Source organism: Asparagus officinalis, chromosome 6, assembly GCF_001876935.1.
Source record: "Asparagus officinalis chromosome 6, Aspof.V1, whole genome shotgun sequence".
Lineage (NCBI taxonomy): Eukaryota > Viridiplantae > Streptophyta > Magnoliopsida > Asparagales > Asparagaceae > Asparagus > Asparagus officinalis.
This window is the reverse complement of record NC_033799.1, coordinates 76,511,260-76,528,190: the sequence shown is the minus strand read 5'-3', so window position 1 is coordinate 76,528,190 and position 16,931 is coordinate 76,511,260. Positions and strand designations below refer to the sequence as shown.

General features: G+C 35.5%; 1 protein-coding gene across 1 annotated transcript in view; it reads right to left on the bottom strand.

The window, feature by feature from the left end:
- Positions 738-16,931, bottom strand: part of LOC109846348 (rRNA-processing protein EFG1-like) — a 16,853-nt gene continuing 659 nt past the window's right edge. Inside the window, exons 2-9 of the mRNA XM_020415573.1 lie at positions 16,831-16,926; positions 12,132-12,261; positions 11,889-12,016; positions 11,447-11,585; positions 11,178-11,289; positions 7,881-7,944; positions 7,560-7,796; positions 738-1,053 (exon numbers count right to left, since the gene is read on the bottom strand). Of these exons, the coding sequence (XP_020271162.1) occupies positions 1,048-1,053; positions 7,560-7,796; positions 7,881-7,944; positions 11,178-11,289; positions 11,447-11,585; positions 11,889-12,016; positions 12,132-12,261; positions 16,831-16,926 (912 nt within the window). The 3' untranslated portion in view covers positions 738-1,047. The remainder of the gene's footprint in view (positions 1,054-7,559; positions 7,797-7,880; positions 7,945-11,177; positions 11,290-11,446; positions 11,586-11,888; positions 12,017-12,131; positions 12,262-16,830; positions 16,927-16,931) is intronic.

Sequence of the window (16,931 nt, the reverse complement as noted above, 5' to 3'; positions counted from 1 at the left end):
TTAAATTATTTTAACACCAACTCCAACAGCTTCCCCATTTTGAAGAATTCTTTTTTTTCCTCTAAAAATTTGAAGAATGCTGCAGATTTGAAAAAGCTTCCCTATTTTTTCTCCTCCATCCCTATTTTGGGGAATGAGATGAGGAATCTGTTGGACCAAAAACCTAACTATATTCTCCAAAAATGGAAAATAAGAAAGCTGTTGGAGATGCTCTTACCTCCGCCGACGTAGAAATTAAGAAGAGCGCAATATTATTTTCAAAATATATAGAAAGATGCGCATGATCCTCTTCGTCCTCTATGGCAGTTGCTGTTCACAGAATTCCGAACCAAAGCAAGGAAAAGAAATTAGAGCAACAGCAACCAATGACCTCCTGTAAATAATAATAAAAAGAAAGAAGGTCCTCCTCATTGTAAAGGTACAGTTTTCTAGAATGCACAAAAGAAAAGTTCAATTATGAGGTAGCAAAAACTATTACAGAGAATTTGCTTCTAATAACTAGGAAGAATCACTTTTTTTCACTGCCTAATATCTGAGATCTGTTGTAGGGAGAGCCTAACTTCCTAAGAACAAGCTTTACTCGCTTCAAAATAAAGTCTAGCTTTTCCATTTTTGCTTTATCCTAAAAGAAAAATCACAACAATTACTACCTATACTGCCCATTTCTATTCAAAACCATATCATACCATTTATATTTTTCACCGTCTTACTCATTAATTATTTTATATGAACCGGAATAAGTAAATTACCAGCAAAGAAACCTGCATGACATAATAATAGACAGGTGCAGAGCATTGTAGAGATAACGTTACACAAGTCTCATCCATGAGTATCAGATACATAAAAAAAGTGGGGCTACAAGTTGAAACCGAAAAAACTATGGTCACCGATTCAGATGGAATAAAAGAGAGTGCACCTCGCACACAAACGAATGATACTGTGTAGATACTGTGATCATCGAGCATGCCCCTTTCGCTGCTTTTTGGAAAAGAAGCGAGGAAAGAACATATAGCATCAGCGCCATTTAGATCCGACATTATCCTCGGTTCATGCCTGAGAAGATGAATGTCAAAAAAAAAGGAAGAAATAACAAAGCAGCTGCAAATAATTTAGAAGTATACCATAAATGCATACATAAAAGATTGAGTTAAAAGAAATAACATGCTAAGAACTAAAAGCATCACAAAATTCACTTTATTGAATCTCGAATATACCAAAAAAATGATGTAGCTTGGAATGTTCAGAAGCATGCATCAGTCTCACTACCCATTGAGAAAAGAATCGATACAGAAAATTACTTTAAGCAAGTGAAAAGATAGATGGAAAAAAATCCCCATCTGCAACTTCGTCTAAAGCTTGTGCTGCCTTCCTCAGTTATCGAGTTTCTTTCCAATCTAGAGTATAAAGTATGGAATCTGAAATTGATGTTGAAATGCAATGGAAGGTTAATCATTCTAAATGTTAGAAGAGGAATGGAAGCAACTTATCGATCCACATTTAACATGTCTAATGCTTCAGAGATGGAGACAGGATTTTCATTCAGCTTGGGCACAAAATTCTCAAACATGATTTTTCAAAATGAAAAATATCGATCATTTTCATAAAACGAGCGGAGTTTTTTCTAAGACAAAAAGAAAATATATAAAGAAAAAATTTTACATTCAATTATTCAAACGATTACATCTAATATTCACTTCTAACTTGCTGTTACCAAATGAATTAAATTACATATGGTCGTGAATAAAACTTGTAGAAACATCAATTCATCAAATATTTATAGATAAGTAGTTAAGTAAACTAGTGAAAATTTCATGTCTTAAAATTTCATAAGAGCAAGATGACAATTTGCAACTAAAATATGCCAGAAATATTAACAAACCTTAAATAAAGTAAAACAACAATTACTTATCAAAAGTGTCATTAGAAGTGTAGAGCAAAATCTGTGCAGTTATTCAAAGAGAGATAGTGGAGGTTAATAATGGAGATTGTATAGGGGATAAAAACTATGAATTATGGTTTATAGTATTTTCCCCCTCTCAAATTTCTTAGCCAAAAAATCCTTTTAGGGAGAGAGGAGTCGACCCTAACATAGACTTCATGGTTTAATTCAATTAGAATGAAGATTCTTTTAATTTAGTTTTGATTAGGGATTGATTACCGTGAAAAAGTTTTTATAATTCAATAGTTGAGCTTTAATGCTAAGGGAGAAGTTTTTGGTGATATACAATGAAAACGAGATTTTAGGTTGGGCATTCTCCTTAATTACTGGGTGTAATGGGTATTTAATTTAGGATGTGTGGTAATTTAAGCTACATATAGTAATAGTAACTTCCTCAAATTCCAGGTTGGGCATGTGGCACGTGGCTAATACATGGATCCAGCCCCCTAGTTCTTCAAGTTTTATCATACCGTTAAATTGCCTCTTCAATCTAAGGCTACTCATAATGCATAATGTTCCTAGCTATAAAGCAGTACTCTCATGTGTTTAAGGAGATTCTATGTTTTATTGCCATGAACCGTCTAGTTTGAAATATAATTGTATTTTCGTGTTTCACAGTTTTCCTATCACTTGAAGCTCCAATATAGTACTAGTATAATCTCCTAAAAGTTTTGGGTTTAAATGTGCCTTGTCTTAAGGTCATTGAGGGAGGCGATGCTCCTGAACGTGCAGAGCCAGATAGGAAACGAACTGTGCTCAGTTATCTCAGGCAGTGTTATCTCGTGCGCATTGAGGCAATCGCCACGGGAGCTGAGCGCTTTGGGGCGCCGGAAATGCGCCTTGCATGAGGTGCAGGGCGCATCGCGTAAGCAAGGCAGATGCCTCGTTGCGCTGCGGTGCGCCTCATTTCACCTTGCACCTCACTACTACTTACCATTTTTCCAATTATTTTTACTACATTTTATTCCTCCTCTTACTGCCTCTTTTGCCTTTGTTCCCTCACTCTTTCTTCTTTTCCCCATATATTATTCTCAATTTCTCTTTTTTCTCAGTTATTCTTACTACTTCTATATCAGGAGGATTAGAACATTGATTAAGAAATCACAAACTATTATTCTATATATCATGATATCAGTTATTAATAATGTTAGTGATTATGAATGCATGATTTCATAGCAAATGCTCTCTAATATTTTTTAACGTGATTAATTACTGAATATATGGAAGGGTAGAGTTAAATTGACATTAACACTCTTTTTAGTTTTTAACTAGTGCTAAGATTATGAAATAAGACGTTATTTTGTGATTTGATAGGTGGTTATTATCTTAACATATTTTTCCTACCAAAAGTCAAAAGCATGTCGCTTGTTTAATTTGATTTATTTATCAAATAATTTTGTTTGTGGTATGCGCCTCGCTTCATTGAGGTGCGATCATCACCTTGTGCCTTGTGCATGATGCACGTAAGAGGACTTTGCGCCCCGCATTGTGCCTTGCGCCTTGATAGCACTGGAAGTACGAGTAACGGTGAAGTCCATACGATGTCCAACGGTGACAGTAAGAGCAGGTTACGAGCAAACGTTATAGTAATGGCTCAAGTTCCTCGCATTCTCATGAGAAGGAAAAGAAAAGAAAAAGGGTCCAGCGAGCTTTATGGGCATGACAGCTGAATGATTCATGAACTGTGTTGATGGTTTGTATGTGATATGGTCTATATCTCTTGGTTGATGGATGATAGTTAATTCTAGACATGGTATGACTTGGGGTATAAATCATCGAGTTTCTTTGAAGTTAGTGATGGTCAGTGTTGTAAATAGCGGCCAATAGCGGGGCTATAGCGGCGCGAATAGCGGTCGCGGCCCTTCAGCGTTACGCGTAGGGGTTTCGTGTCTGGCTTAAGCGGGAAAATCCGCTATTCATTAGAATAGCGCGTAAAAGCGGATTTTAGCGGGTTAAAAGTGGGTTTTCACGGTTAAAAGCGGATTCTCGCGGTTTAAAGCGGATTTTCGCGGTTAAAAGCGGCTAAACCCGCTATCACACATATTATGATGCTATACTTCTTGAATTTCTTCATAGTTTCATTCATACAACAAGCCTACTAATTGTTATTTACTGATAATACAAGAAATTTACAACTAATTGAATTTTTAGATTTTTTATGAATTTTCTTATTATTTAGGATATTTAAATATATTTAAATTTAACCGTTATTTGACTGTGCGCTATTTGCTGCGATTTCGACGCAATAGCCCGATATAGCCTTAACGGTACCTCGCCGCGACGCGATCCGCTATCAGCAACCTTGGTGATGGTATTAAGATTGAGGTAGAGTGCAATGTCCAAATGATCCAGAAGTTCTGACCAATGTGGAGCATGATGCGATCACAGTGGTCTACGTGAGATAGGTTGAGTGATCAAGCGTGTTTGTTTGGAAGACAATGATGACTGTACCCGCATTTGTTCAGGAAGTTGGAGCATGTAGCATGCGTGGAGTTAGTCTAAAAAGTGAATAACGAGATTATCATATCTTGGTTGTGTGTAGCCTGGAGGATCGTGCAAGGGCTAATAGAGCCGGCAAGCAAGCATGAGCGAGTTATACACTTGGAGACGGTTGCATCCAGCTTGGGGTTATAAGACAGATGGAGTTCATGTCTAGTTTTGAGAAAGCGCTGCAAGAGGAGCGCCGAAATAAGCGAGTGAATTGACCAACTATCCGGCTCAGTTTTAGTGGCAAAAAGCACTTTGGACTTTGGGCATGCTACAGAAGTGGAGTCACAACTACGCGTGACAGAGAGCTATGGTGCACTTGGGTGTAAGTGCAGTCACTCCGGTTTACTATGTGGGATCTTCGTTTAAATTACAAGAACATGGTAACAACAAGAAAGTTCTATCAAGATGGTTATTTGATACTCGAATTGTATGGTGAAGTCAAAAGAAATTAAAAGACTTGAATGTCTTCTTGAACTTAATAATTGAATAACAATATTTGAAAGTTGATTTGAAAGTGGAGAATTAATTAGGTGAAGAAATCTAAGGCCTAATTTGATACGCCGGAATGAGTGGGAATGAAATGATAATTCTCACTTCTCATTCCTTTATACCAAACACAACCTTTTTTGGAAGCTAGAATGCTCATTCCCACTTCCCCTACATTCCCTAGTGGGAATGAGCATTCCTAATGAGATGATAAGCAATGAACATTCCCACTTAAGTTGGAATTAAGAAAATGCATAACTTCTAAATATGCCCATTTCTGTTTCATTCTCTAAATTCCGTTCAAGCGTGAGAATGGAAATGAGCATTCCGTCCCAACACTAATTTATTCTATTCCTTGCTTTATTCCATTCTCACTTCACTAGATTCCCACGTACCAAACAATGTGTAAGTGCCTAATTCTACCGTTATAAAAGGAGGGGAGGGGTATAAGAAGCCATCAAGAGTCTTGGTTTTCCTTTACAATCGTCGGTATTCTATAATTGTATTAGGTAGTGATTGGGATCATCAAACATATAGTGGGTTAGTTGGTAGAAGGCTTTGACTCGGGTGTGAGTGAGAGAACTGTCTCCTTTACTTTGTACTGTTATCTTCAATAGTGGAAGTTTCTTGTCGCACTGCCCCTTGGCTGCTTAGGCCAAACAACATAAATATTGGTCTCTATTATATTATTTTCTTTCCTAGTCTCGGGTAGGGTTGATTTTAACCCAACAGAGACCAAACACATCCGTGATTTTTGGGCCTTCACATCATTACTGTAAAGCTAGATGGAAAGAACTAAATAGAAGTTCGTGTTTACTTTCATTGGTGCAACAGAGACCAAACATATCCGTGATTTTTTGGGCCTTCAGATCATTCTTGTAAAGCTAGATGTAAAGAACTAAATAGAAGTTTGTGTTTATTTTCATGGGTGCAATAGGAACTAAATCTATTAATTAAGCCAAAACAATTTCTTCCAATGATAGTTTAACTGGTATTTGTTGATGATAAAGCCGCTAAAGAATGAGAACAAGGTAATTACTTGGCGATGACCTTATTATGCAATATTACAAAAGTTGTCAATTCTGCTAGTTCATATTTCATGACATTACAAAGGATATATGTGAGGCATTTTATGATATTTCCTTTGCAAAGCAAAATGCATTTCAAATCTTCGATGCATATGAGGATACCTTTATTTGAACAAAGAGGCACATGTTTAGATAAGTATCATGGCTACTTCAAAGGTATGATTGATGAACTTAAATAATATCAACCTTCTACGCATGAAATTATTGAAACTCTCAAGAATATGTTTCGTATTAGGATCGAGCTCTTCTTTGAAACCACCCCTCTCAAAGATCAAGTCACTTCCCAACATAACACTCATTGGGCATTGTTTGGAAGAAGGTGAGGATAACATCACTAAGGCATGATTTGAAAGGAGGTGAGGTGAGGTGAGGTGAGGTGAGGGACAATGAAAAATGAACTAGAGAGAGAGTGAGTGAGAGAGAGGGAGAGAGAGAGAGAGAGAGAGAGAGAGAGAGAGAGAGAGAGAGAGAGAGAGATTTCCCCAAACTGGAAGGGTACAAGAGGACAGAGAAAGTGAACTACAAAAGCATCCACCCCCGCACAGCCCACCTTCAACCCCAAACATGAAAAGTAAAAGGGATATACATCCCTCCACCTCATTGCATCACACCTCACCTCCCCTCATCTTCCCTCCTCAAAATCCCTAGCAAGCCAAGCCTAAACCCCTAACAAATAAAGCCTGAATAGAGTTGATGTGTTCATACACATGAGACCTGCCTAGGATATACTTAATGAGGATCACCATTATCTGTTATAATATCATGTTTCACTAGGTAGATCGAGTTTACTTTCAATAATAATCAATGAAGAAGCATTTGAAAAAATAGACAAGTTCCCTGAGCATCCCAACACATCGTTTATGTGTACTAGCAACACTTATCAATCTTCCTGTACTGATCATATTGTAATTTACTAATTTATCACGGCATCCATATAAGTAGGCTCATCCACCATGGATTACTGATCTCTGACAAAAGATTTGGAGGTGATCTGTGACAAAATGCAATAAATATAAAATGGAGATGAAGAACAATTCAGACTACAAGGATCAAGATGCTAGTGTCACCAAAAGATAGCTAACAATTTACTTGGATGATATGCTAGAATCTATTTTTTATTTATTATCTAAGATGATTTTAAGGTCCAGACTGAAAAAACAGCAAGCATCACCAAAGTATTAATAACTGAATGAAAATAAACATATGAATTGGTCTGATAAAATGAGATGTCCGTGGGTTTCCAGGATAGTTGAGATCGCCTGAGGCAAGGCTACTGAGTACAATCCGGCCTTGTTTTCAGTTAAGGAATCAGGAATGTATTTTGCCTAACAGATTTTTCTGAAAACATATAATAGCACCTAAATCAATATTAGTTTCACTTTGACTATTTAGGTAATATCAAGTACTACCAATTTTTTACTATGATTAAGTTTAAAGAACAGGAAACACATTAAGAAAATGATTAGCTCAATAAACTTGTGGTGTTACTCTTTGTTGTGAAGCAAATATAGATCAGCAAACAAGGAAAGAATAGTAAACAAAGGATTTAGCCGAACCTGCTTTTTCTTCTTAGGCCTCCTCTTACGACGAGGTTTATGAGCATCAGAGTTTGAACTCAAATTGCTATTATGGTCTGTCCTTGACTTTAGTGAGCCGTGATTTCTGTGGGAAGGGCCACTTCTACTGTTTGATGTGTTGCTGGATGTGGAAACTTCAATTTTATCTAAAGAACGATTTCTGCTTGATGGCAATGCCCGTGGTGGAGGCATGAGAACTCGAGCGGACATCTGTCTCTGCATAAATCGATGAGACCTATGTCAATGAGAATTGTTGAGGAAAATAATTAACATCAAAAGTAAGAAGCATGCAAAAGCAACCTGATCCTTTTCATCGCTGGACATGCCAGATGCTGCTTTGCCAGAAGTACTTGATGCTGGTTCTCTACAAAACATGGATTAAGAAATCTCATCATCAAGAAAGTTCAATTTATTGCTAAGCCAATCTGTTTGATAAAAAATTTGAGTTGAAGTATAGACTAAATAAATCAGATCAAAATACAGTACAGTATTTCTTCATGATAAAACAAAGGTACCATTAAAATGGTAACATGTAAAATACTTCTCCATGAAAATTAGTATGTCCAACATACTAGGACTGTCCATGCATGTCCAACATTTATGTATAAACCAGTATTCACCTTCAAAATATGTATAAATGAAGAATGTTATGCCCCCTTATTATGAAAGTTATGCTCATACATTGTGTTGCTAAAATTAAGCTTTGTCAGTATATGATATATACATATATTTACTAGTCAAAATACACATAGAAGAAATGTGCACATGTAGCATATCCTCATGTATGGACTGCGAACAATTGCCATATCCTACGATTCATCTATATCGAAACACAATACTAGCATTCTTTCTGAGGTACAAACGTACTGTGGTAACATGGACTACTTCTCATTTTCACCTAAGTTGATTTTATGGAGATTCTAAAAGGAAGACTTGCATACAAGGTTTTTGAAAGAGGAGCTCATTGAAAATGCGATTTTGTACATCAGCACTTGGCAATAATGTCAAAGTGCCGAGGTTAAACGGATCAGTTCTTGAGGTGTCAAAAGCACCCAGGTGCTCATCTGAGGTATGCAAGAGAAGGTGTCTTTTGTGCCTCACCTTTGTTTTGAACTTTGAAGGGCTTATTCAGCCCAATTTAACACAGTAATTTACTTAATTTATGTGCTATTACTTCAAGTGTACTCCAATGAGCCACGTTATATCCTTTTAAAAAGGGTAATACATTAAGCCAGATTAGGACTTATTAACAATCATGACTCTTTAATTTGCTCTCCTTCTTTCTTCATTGGCCTTTGGTGGAAATCTCTAGGCCTCTTTGCACTGGTGGCCACTAACAATCACCAACTACGAACAACCACCATTGACAAGGTAAATTTATTTGGTTTTCATTAACTTTGAAATTTGCTTTCATGTCTATTTCTTTGTTATTTTTTTAGTTTAATTTTTGAGGTAGTGTGGTTTGGTGGCATGTCACATCTTGAAAATTAAAAGTTCAAATTTTGTCACTTAAATTACGGATGTCAATAGTTACTGGAAAACTAGTTCGTATTTAATACTTCTCAGTTACTATTTTATTTAAATGATTTATGTCTTGTTAATTATCATAGTTTCTGATTTCAAGCATCCTGTTGTGATCCATCTATATACCTTTTCATTTATTGAGATTATGTTTGATTGCATATTATTTGTTTTATTATCATTATTATAATAATTATTTTTATTATTTTGAATACTTATTGCATTGGTTCACTCAGGCAATTGTTATTTTTAGGACATGTTGCCTCAGGCTGCATAGAACCTCATTGTTTTCACCTTCCCTTTCGCCTTTCAAACACAACGTACAGAAAAAAGGCCAATGGTTGGTTACCCTCCATAATCATCCTATGTGGGCACTAATTTGCACTTCCGAGATAAAAGCCATATGGTAATGGATAAAGAGATAAATATAGTATGCACCATATACTTTGTAACAACTTCAGGCACCTCCCAAAATCATGATTTACCCCTAATTTCCTTCTGTAGTTTCTTTATTTATCTACTTCCCCTTCTTTTCGTTCCATCTTTGCATCTCCTTTCATTTATTCCCTTCCCGCCTGAGCCAACTTAATTACAATTGTCTAATAATCATAACATCTTCTGCAATGACCCTTTGTTACTGTGAAACTAAAGCCCATGCTAGATTATGAACTTTCCCAAATCATAATGATATAATCAAAATAAATAGACCTTTTTATATGGAATTCAAGTTTGAAACATATCGGATGAATTGATAACTTAAGACTGGTAGAAGAATGTAGAGGCTTACATTAGAGTGGCAACCTATGTAGGAAAGAGAATCCCAGATTATTGTTCCTTGGAAGCCACTTTTGTATCTAACTCAAATATATCAACAAATTTTTCAACACTAGAGCTAGATTTTCTACAATACTAAAGTTCAAAGTTCAAAACTTCAACTTGTAGAATTTATTATCCAGTTAATAGCAACAGACAAAGATGTACATGTTCATGTCTGTGTGCGCGCATCAGGAAAATTGATATTGTTGCATACATACATACATGAAGCTTGTCAATAAATGCATAACAATGCTTCGATTACTGCCGTATGACCAGCAGTCCATCATTTGTCAGTTATCTAGTGGAATTCATCCTGAATCAATGGTTGCAGGGAGTACATGTATGATTGCAGGAATATGCATGCACAATGATCTGGAGTCCGGACATAGAATGACATTTATGACTTCTGATTACTTTCTACACCTTAGAATTGAAGGTAGAGCAAATTTATGAAAACCATGTCATTCACTAATATATATATTTATGGCGCAATAAAATCTCGTAGTGATTTCTGACACAGAAAAGATCTCAATAAATCTAAACATGAAGGATCCCTTGAGAACTCCATAAGCCATTAATAATTTGCAATTTGGGATTACAAAAAAGGAAGAGAGAGAAAGAGAAAAAGACGATGCTACAAAAGCAATATAGATCTGAACTCAAATCAAAAAAAGGTTCGAGCAATTTGCGGTCCAGAGTATGATCCCATCTCGTTTACTACATGAACCAAGTGTCACTTTGTTTTCTCCTTCCGTAACTGCTACCTTTTTATAGGATAGCAACAACGAACCCTAGCATAACCCTTTTAATGGGAGGAACAAACTATTCCAAGTATAAAATTAAATTTTTGGCATGTGCATGTTCAATTGCTTAATGATACAAAGTAACAGTGTAACACCAAACGAAAACGTTCACTCTTCTGCCATATTGTAAGGTTAGGAACAGAGAAATGATTTAAGACCTATTCTAATATAGATTTCAAACTCACCAGCTAGATGGTTAATGTCAAGTAAGAAAAGGCCGAGCTGTGAGATATTAATTTCACAAAAGTTTCAAAGAGAGAGGAGTATTTTCTTTCTCAAGGAATCTGATAATGTGTTTCCATCAAATGCTTGCGTAAGTTTTATTGCATCTGTCAACAGTCCAACAATATATAACCTCATATAGCATTCCTGTTCAGTATGATGAGCTTACAAGCAAATAACAGATTCTAACGGGGGAAAAAATCAAGTGATGGTACGCAAAAGGAAGATACCCTACCTTGCACTTTTATCTGTCCATTCATCATCTGCCTCTGCGTCATCACTTGAGCTTCCATTCAAGAAGAAATCATCATCACTCATATCCAGTGCATCATCATCACTTGCTGTTTCTGTTAATCCAACAGGAAGAGAGAGAGTTTATAGGACAAATGAAAGGCATCCTGACATAATATGTACATATACAGGTAGTTTAGAAAATCAGAGACGGTAATAGATGGAAAGAAGTTGGCATAGTTTTTAGTGTTTAAAGGTGGAAAGAACAAGCACCTTCTAGATCTTTTCCACTGGCAGCAGCAGCCACGAGGTTAGCCTTAATTTGTTCACGCAATTTGTTTCTCTTGTTAGTGATAGTAGGGTTTTCTCCTCCAACAAACAAAGAGACATATTTCTCAGTTTTGGGGAAGAACTGCATTAAAAAAGCAGAATCAGTTATCAATCTGATATTGATATGTGTATCATGCAAACATCAAGTGCTCAGAGTTCGGCATAAGAACATCTAAGACAGATATTTATATAATAGAGAAAATATATGCAACTCTGTCAGTTTGGCAAATTAATAACAGTTAGTAGTAACCTATCTGCAAACTTACAAAAGTAAATCACCAAATCAATGAATCATTCAACAATTATTTTCTGTTTTCATGATTCATAAGAAGTTTATTTTATAGTCTATGTCATTGCGTTAATAATTTGAACACGTATAACTTACCCGAACATATTCAAGATCTTCTTTTAATCTGGAAAGCTGATTAGAAATTGTTTCCTCGGATGCATGATCAGTAGCTGATGCACGTTGTTTCTCCAAACGTCTTATCATCCTCTCAACCTTACGTCTCTCTAATTCATAACATGTCCAGTTCAATATAAAAGAGTTATATCGAGAGCAAAATCACAAATGTTATGCATTACATAAAGTGCTAACTTATTTATGCATATATCTATAAAGGCTTACCAAAAAATTTGATCTTTTTATCCCTCAAATGTATTTTGCGTTCTGTAGCCAAACGAAATTGAAGCTCCTGATGTTTCTTCAGTTCATCAAGTTTCTTTTCCTGAGCCTCCCTGACCTCAGGAGGAAGATTCTTCAATGTTTTATGAAAAAGGGTAAGTTAGAAATAATTTTACAAAAAATGCATGTGTCTAAACCACACAAAAGATGCCCACACATCAAAATTTAGCTATTGAATGGCACTGTACTTCCAATTTTTAGTGGCAAGATAATTAACACATCACTAGATAAACAGCCTCAAGGCATGAAAGATGGAACTTTGCAGATGTCCTAGAATATGAACCCCAGGTTAAAAAATTGAATAAACATGCATATGTATGTCATTGCATTAACAAATTGCTATATGTTTCTACCATCTGCTACTATTATTAGTAGGAGAGATTTGTGATAAATCTCATAAATCGTTAGTTTCCTCTTTTTTAATATTCTAACTTAAAACTTATATCATGGTATAAGTTACACTCTAGATGATTACATTCAATATCTCTAATATGCACATCAACACAAGTAGTGTACATGCAGCAGATTTAGGTGAATGGATGATATAACAATTGATGTCCAAAATGCATGAAACTAGTTCCAAATGACTCTATTATGAGTCTAATTTCAGAATATAAAATTTTTGCATCAATGTGTGGTGTATAGTAAGAGTTATGCTCTCAGCAAACTACACCTATTAATATTGCAACAGAAAAACAGAGATTGCTATTTTGAATGAATAATTCATTTGGGGTAATTAACACTACGCAAATGAGCTCCTATTTGGTATATAAGTAATATGTTGGATTAGATTCCAAGTCCCATGAGTTTCATCAAATTTTTATTTTTATAATGCATGTTACATGCAAAACAACACAAGGGGAGGGGAGCAGACTGGAATTGTCAGTACATATATTAGCTATTAGAACTAAGTTTATTAGACTTACCAAACGTTATTCAAATTAATTAAAACTTACATCAACAGAAAGACAAATGAGTCTAGTTTTAGGAACAAAAAGAATTTTATGCATGCATGGTATATATTGAGATTTATGCTCTTTACAATAGACATAACTCAGGCAAACTATTTCAGACACATGCACTAAGTTCAACCATAGTTTCAAACTAGTAAATGCCTTAGAATTAAACAAACAATGTCTCAAATGAAAGTCACGGAAGTATAGTTTCTAGAATAGAAAGAATATTGGCATTTGGATGTATAGAAAGAAAATTATGATCTCTTTACTAGGAGAGTATCATGCTGGAATTTTTGTACGAATAGTTATGTTACATAAACCTACATGCAACTCATGTTTACACTAATTCAAAGTAAGATGATCAATACTTGATCACATTAGGCTTAAAAACCAGTAAATATCATATTTTTTATGCTCACAAATATAAAGATCATATTTTTATAACAACTCATTGACATGCAAGGGCCAATTCTTGCTTCAATGTAACATGTAAATGGTAAATCCTCACATGCAAGACCAAAAACCAATTTAAATCCTATAATTTTCATTATTCCACCTTCTTCCTTATCTCACATAGCTTTTTGTCTTCCTTCTGCCGCTCCTTGATTTGATCCAATAGAGTTGGTTTGGTTGTAGGCTTATCTGATAAATCTTTATTTCGGAAGAATATTTTCTAATTTTAATCTTCATTCTCTCTAGCTCCTTACTTAACTCAGCTTGTTTAGTTAGCAAACAAGCTAATGCAATATGATTTTTTCGACTGAGTGCATCTGCTACTATATTAGCTTTACCTGGATGGTAAATGATATTTACATCAAAATCTATTAGCAATTCCAACCATCTTCTTTGCCTCATGTTAATCTCCTTCTGAGTAAATATATACTTTAGGCTCTTGTGATCTGTATAAATATCACATGATACGCCATATAGATAGTGTCTCCATATCTTCAGGGCAAAAAACCTTTATATATAAGTGCACTCCACCTCTTCTTTTGTCATTCTAAAAAAAATCTCCAAACATCATTCCCTCTCCTCTAGCCGACCAAACCCCAGCACCTCTCCTCTTGTTTAAAAATATATATATAGATTCCATAAATTTCATCTCTCAAGCTCTAAAGATTGAAGGAGAGGAGAAAGAGTAGTTTGAGGATTTTTGAGGAGGAAGTGGAGCAAGTCTCAAACCTAGGTATAATTTCTTATAATTCTCTTCTTAATGTTGTCATTAGGGATATAAGACTAAAATTATAAGATTTAATTTGATTTTTGGTCTTGCATGTGAGGATTTACCATTTGCATGTTACATTAAAGCAAGGATTGGCCCTTGCATATCAATGAGTTGTTATAAAAATATGATCTTTATATTTGTGAGTATAAAAAATATGATATTTACTAGTTTTTAAGCCTAATGTGATCAAGTATTGATCATCTTACTTTGAATTAATGTAAATATGGATTGCATGTAGGTTTATGTAACATAACTATTCGTACAGAAATTCCAGCATGATACTCTCCTAGTAAAAAGATCAAAACTTTCTTTCTATACATCCAAATACAGATATTCTTTCTATTCTAAAAACTATACTTCCGTGACTTTCATTTGAGACCTTGTTTGTTTAATTCTAAAGTCATTTACTAGTTTGAAACTATGGTTGAACTCAATGCATGTGTCTGAAATAGTTTGCCTGGGTTATGTCCATTGTAAAGAGCATAAATCTCAATATATATCATGCATGCATGAAATTCTTTCTGTTCCTAAAACTAGACTCATTTGTCTTTCTGTTGATGTAAGTTTGGATTAATTTGAATAACGTTTGGTAAGTCTAAGCCTAGTTCTAATAGCTAATATATGTACTGGCAATTCCTTCTAGTCTTCCCTTACTGACCAACATTAAATGGAAAGCTGTACACGAGGGTAAAGTAACCCTGCCACATCCCGACCGTCAAACACATAAAAGAAACCTGTATGAAGTTGATAAAAGCAATATAGCATACTAACATGAACTTTCCTCTCAAGGCAACTAATCAACAACGTATAACTGACGTATGGCCTCTTTTGGACTTTTAGCCTTAAAACATATCATGGTGCCACTAGTGTATGCCTTCTTCTTCATGGAATTAGACATTTTGTTTCATTTTAACAGTTTAATCTCCATAATATTGCACATAATTCTGTTTATTTACCAACTTCCATTTTCCACACTTCTTTCAACCCTAAATCTGTTTCAAGGAACTACTATGCTTCAATACATGAACCTGCTTCGACCTCAAAAATTCTCATCCTCCCACAGACCAGATCAAACCTTCTTCCTTAAATGGAACTTCTCTCCATTCCTTTTCAAAAGAATATTATATTCTTCCCCCCAAAGCCATTCAAAATCATAAGTTCACAATCTCTCCATATCTGCTAAAAAATGGCCCGCATCACCTCTGTCGCATCTCTAAATCTTCTAGACTCCTTCCTATCACCTTGCAGTCCTTCCAATGCCTATTCCACATGAGCATCTCTTCTCCTAATCTCCACAAATTTTAAATAGTAAATTAGTTTCCATATCACCAAAAGTTTCAACAATTCAAGAAAACAAGAAATGCGTATTAAAGTAAAATAAATACAAATCCCAGTGTTTCCATTAACTAGATTCTGATTATCTGATGCTTCTTTTATAATTCTAAAGTTTCACTGAAATGGAAGGGGACTTAAGTGCAATGTTGAATTCAGTGGTAGCTTAGTGTAGTTGCTAAAGGACAATTTCGTCCGATCTTAATATGGAACTATGTTAGGGCCCATTTAGTCCTACATTCACAGTACGAGAAATCAAGTGTTGGTTTGTAAGATATTTGGGTACCCTCACTCGAAAACAAGTTTGTATCAGTGAGTTCTCCTATGTCTCTTATACAAAATATATCAAAGTCAAGCCCATCTTCCCGGTTGCAATCAAGCGTTGCGAGTGGTGATGCCAATATTACAGTGTTTGCCTGGAACTAGCGTAGCCAATAGCAAAGGGATGGGATTGCAGAGTTCAACCAGGACTAGACAAGTGCGCAACTATTCTGTATGTTAGGGTCCATAGTCTCATACTGACTAAATGGGGAGTCAATTGCGGGTTTATAAGGGATTTGGTGGTGAGTTGTTCTATCTCCCTAGCCCCAGATCAAACCTTCTTTCTTGTATTGGAGCTTCCAGGCTTTCCTTTTTCAAAGAAGTACTTTTGATCTTCCTCTCAAAAAGCCATCCACACCCTCTAGAAGTCGGGTCACGCCCTTGTCTTATCTCCAAATATTATGCACTTTTCGCTAATCAAAATGGGCATTTTTCTCCTATCCTCCACAAAATCCGAAAAATATATAACTCACGTGTCACCTCAAATTCAATAAAAGGAAATATCGAAGTAAAATAAACATAGTAACCGAGATATGTACAAAGCAATGCTTCGCCTTCAATAATTTCATTCTTTTTCACTGACACAGTGAGGGTTTTATGTCCAATGCTTTAACTTCGTGATATCTCTATCGTAGTAAAATCTTGATTCAGCTCAATTACTATTCAAACAGCTCCTGCAACATCATTTGATCTTTGCTCATGTAAAAAAACAACAAAGAACAGAACTAAACCCGAGAAAATCGTAAGTTTGACCAAATCAAAAACCCTAATCCCTTCCAATCAGTAGAAAAAACAGATGAAATTATACCTTGCGAAGCAGCATCCTCTCAGTTGATCGGATCTGGTTCTTGACGGAGACGGACTTGGCCTTCTTCTTCCCCTTCCTGTTGTCGACCCCCGGCCCCTTTG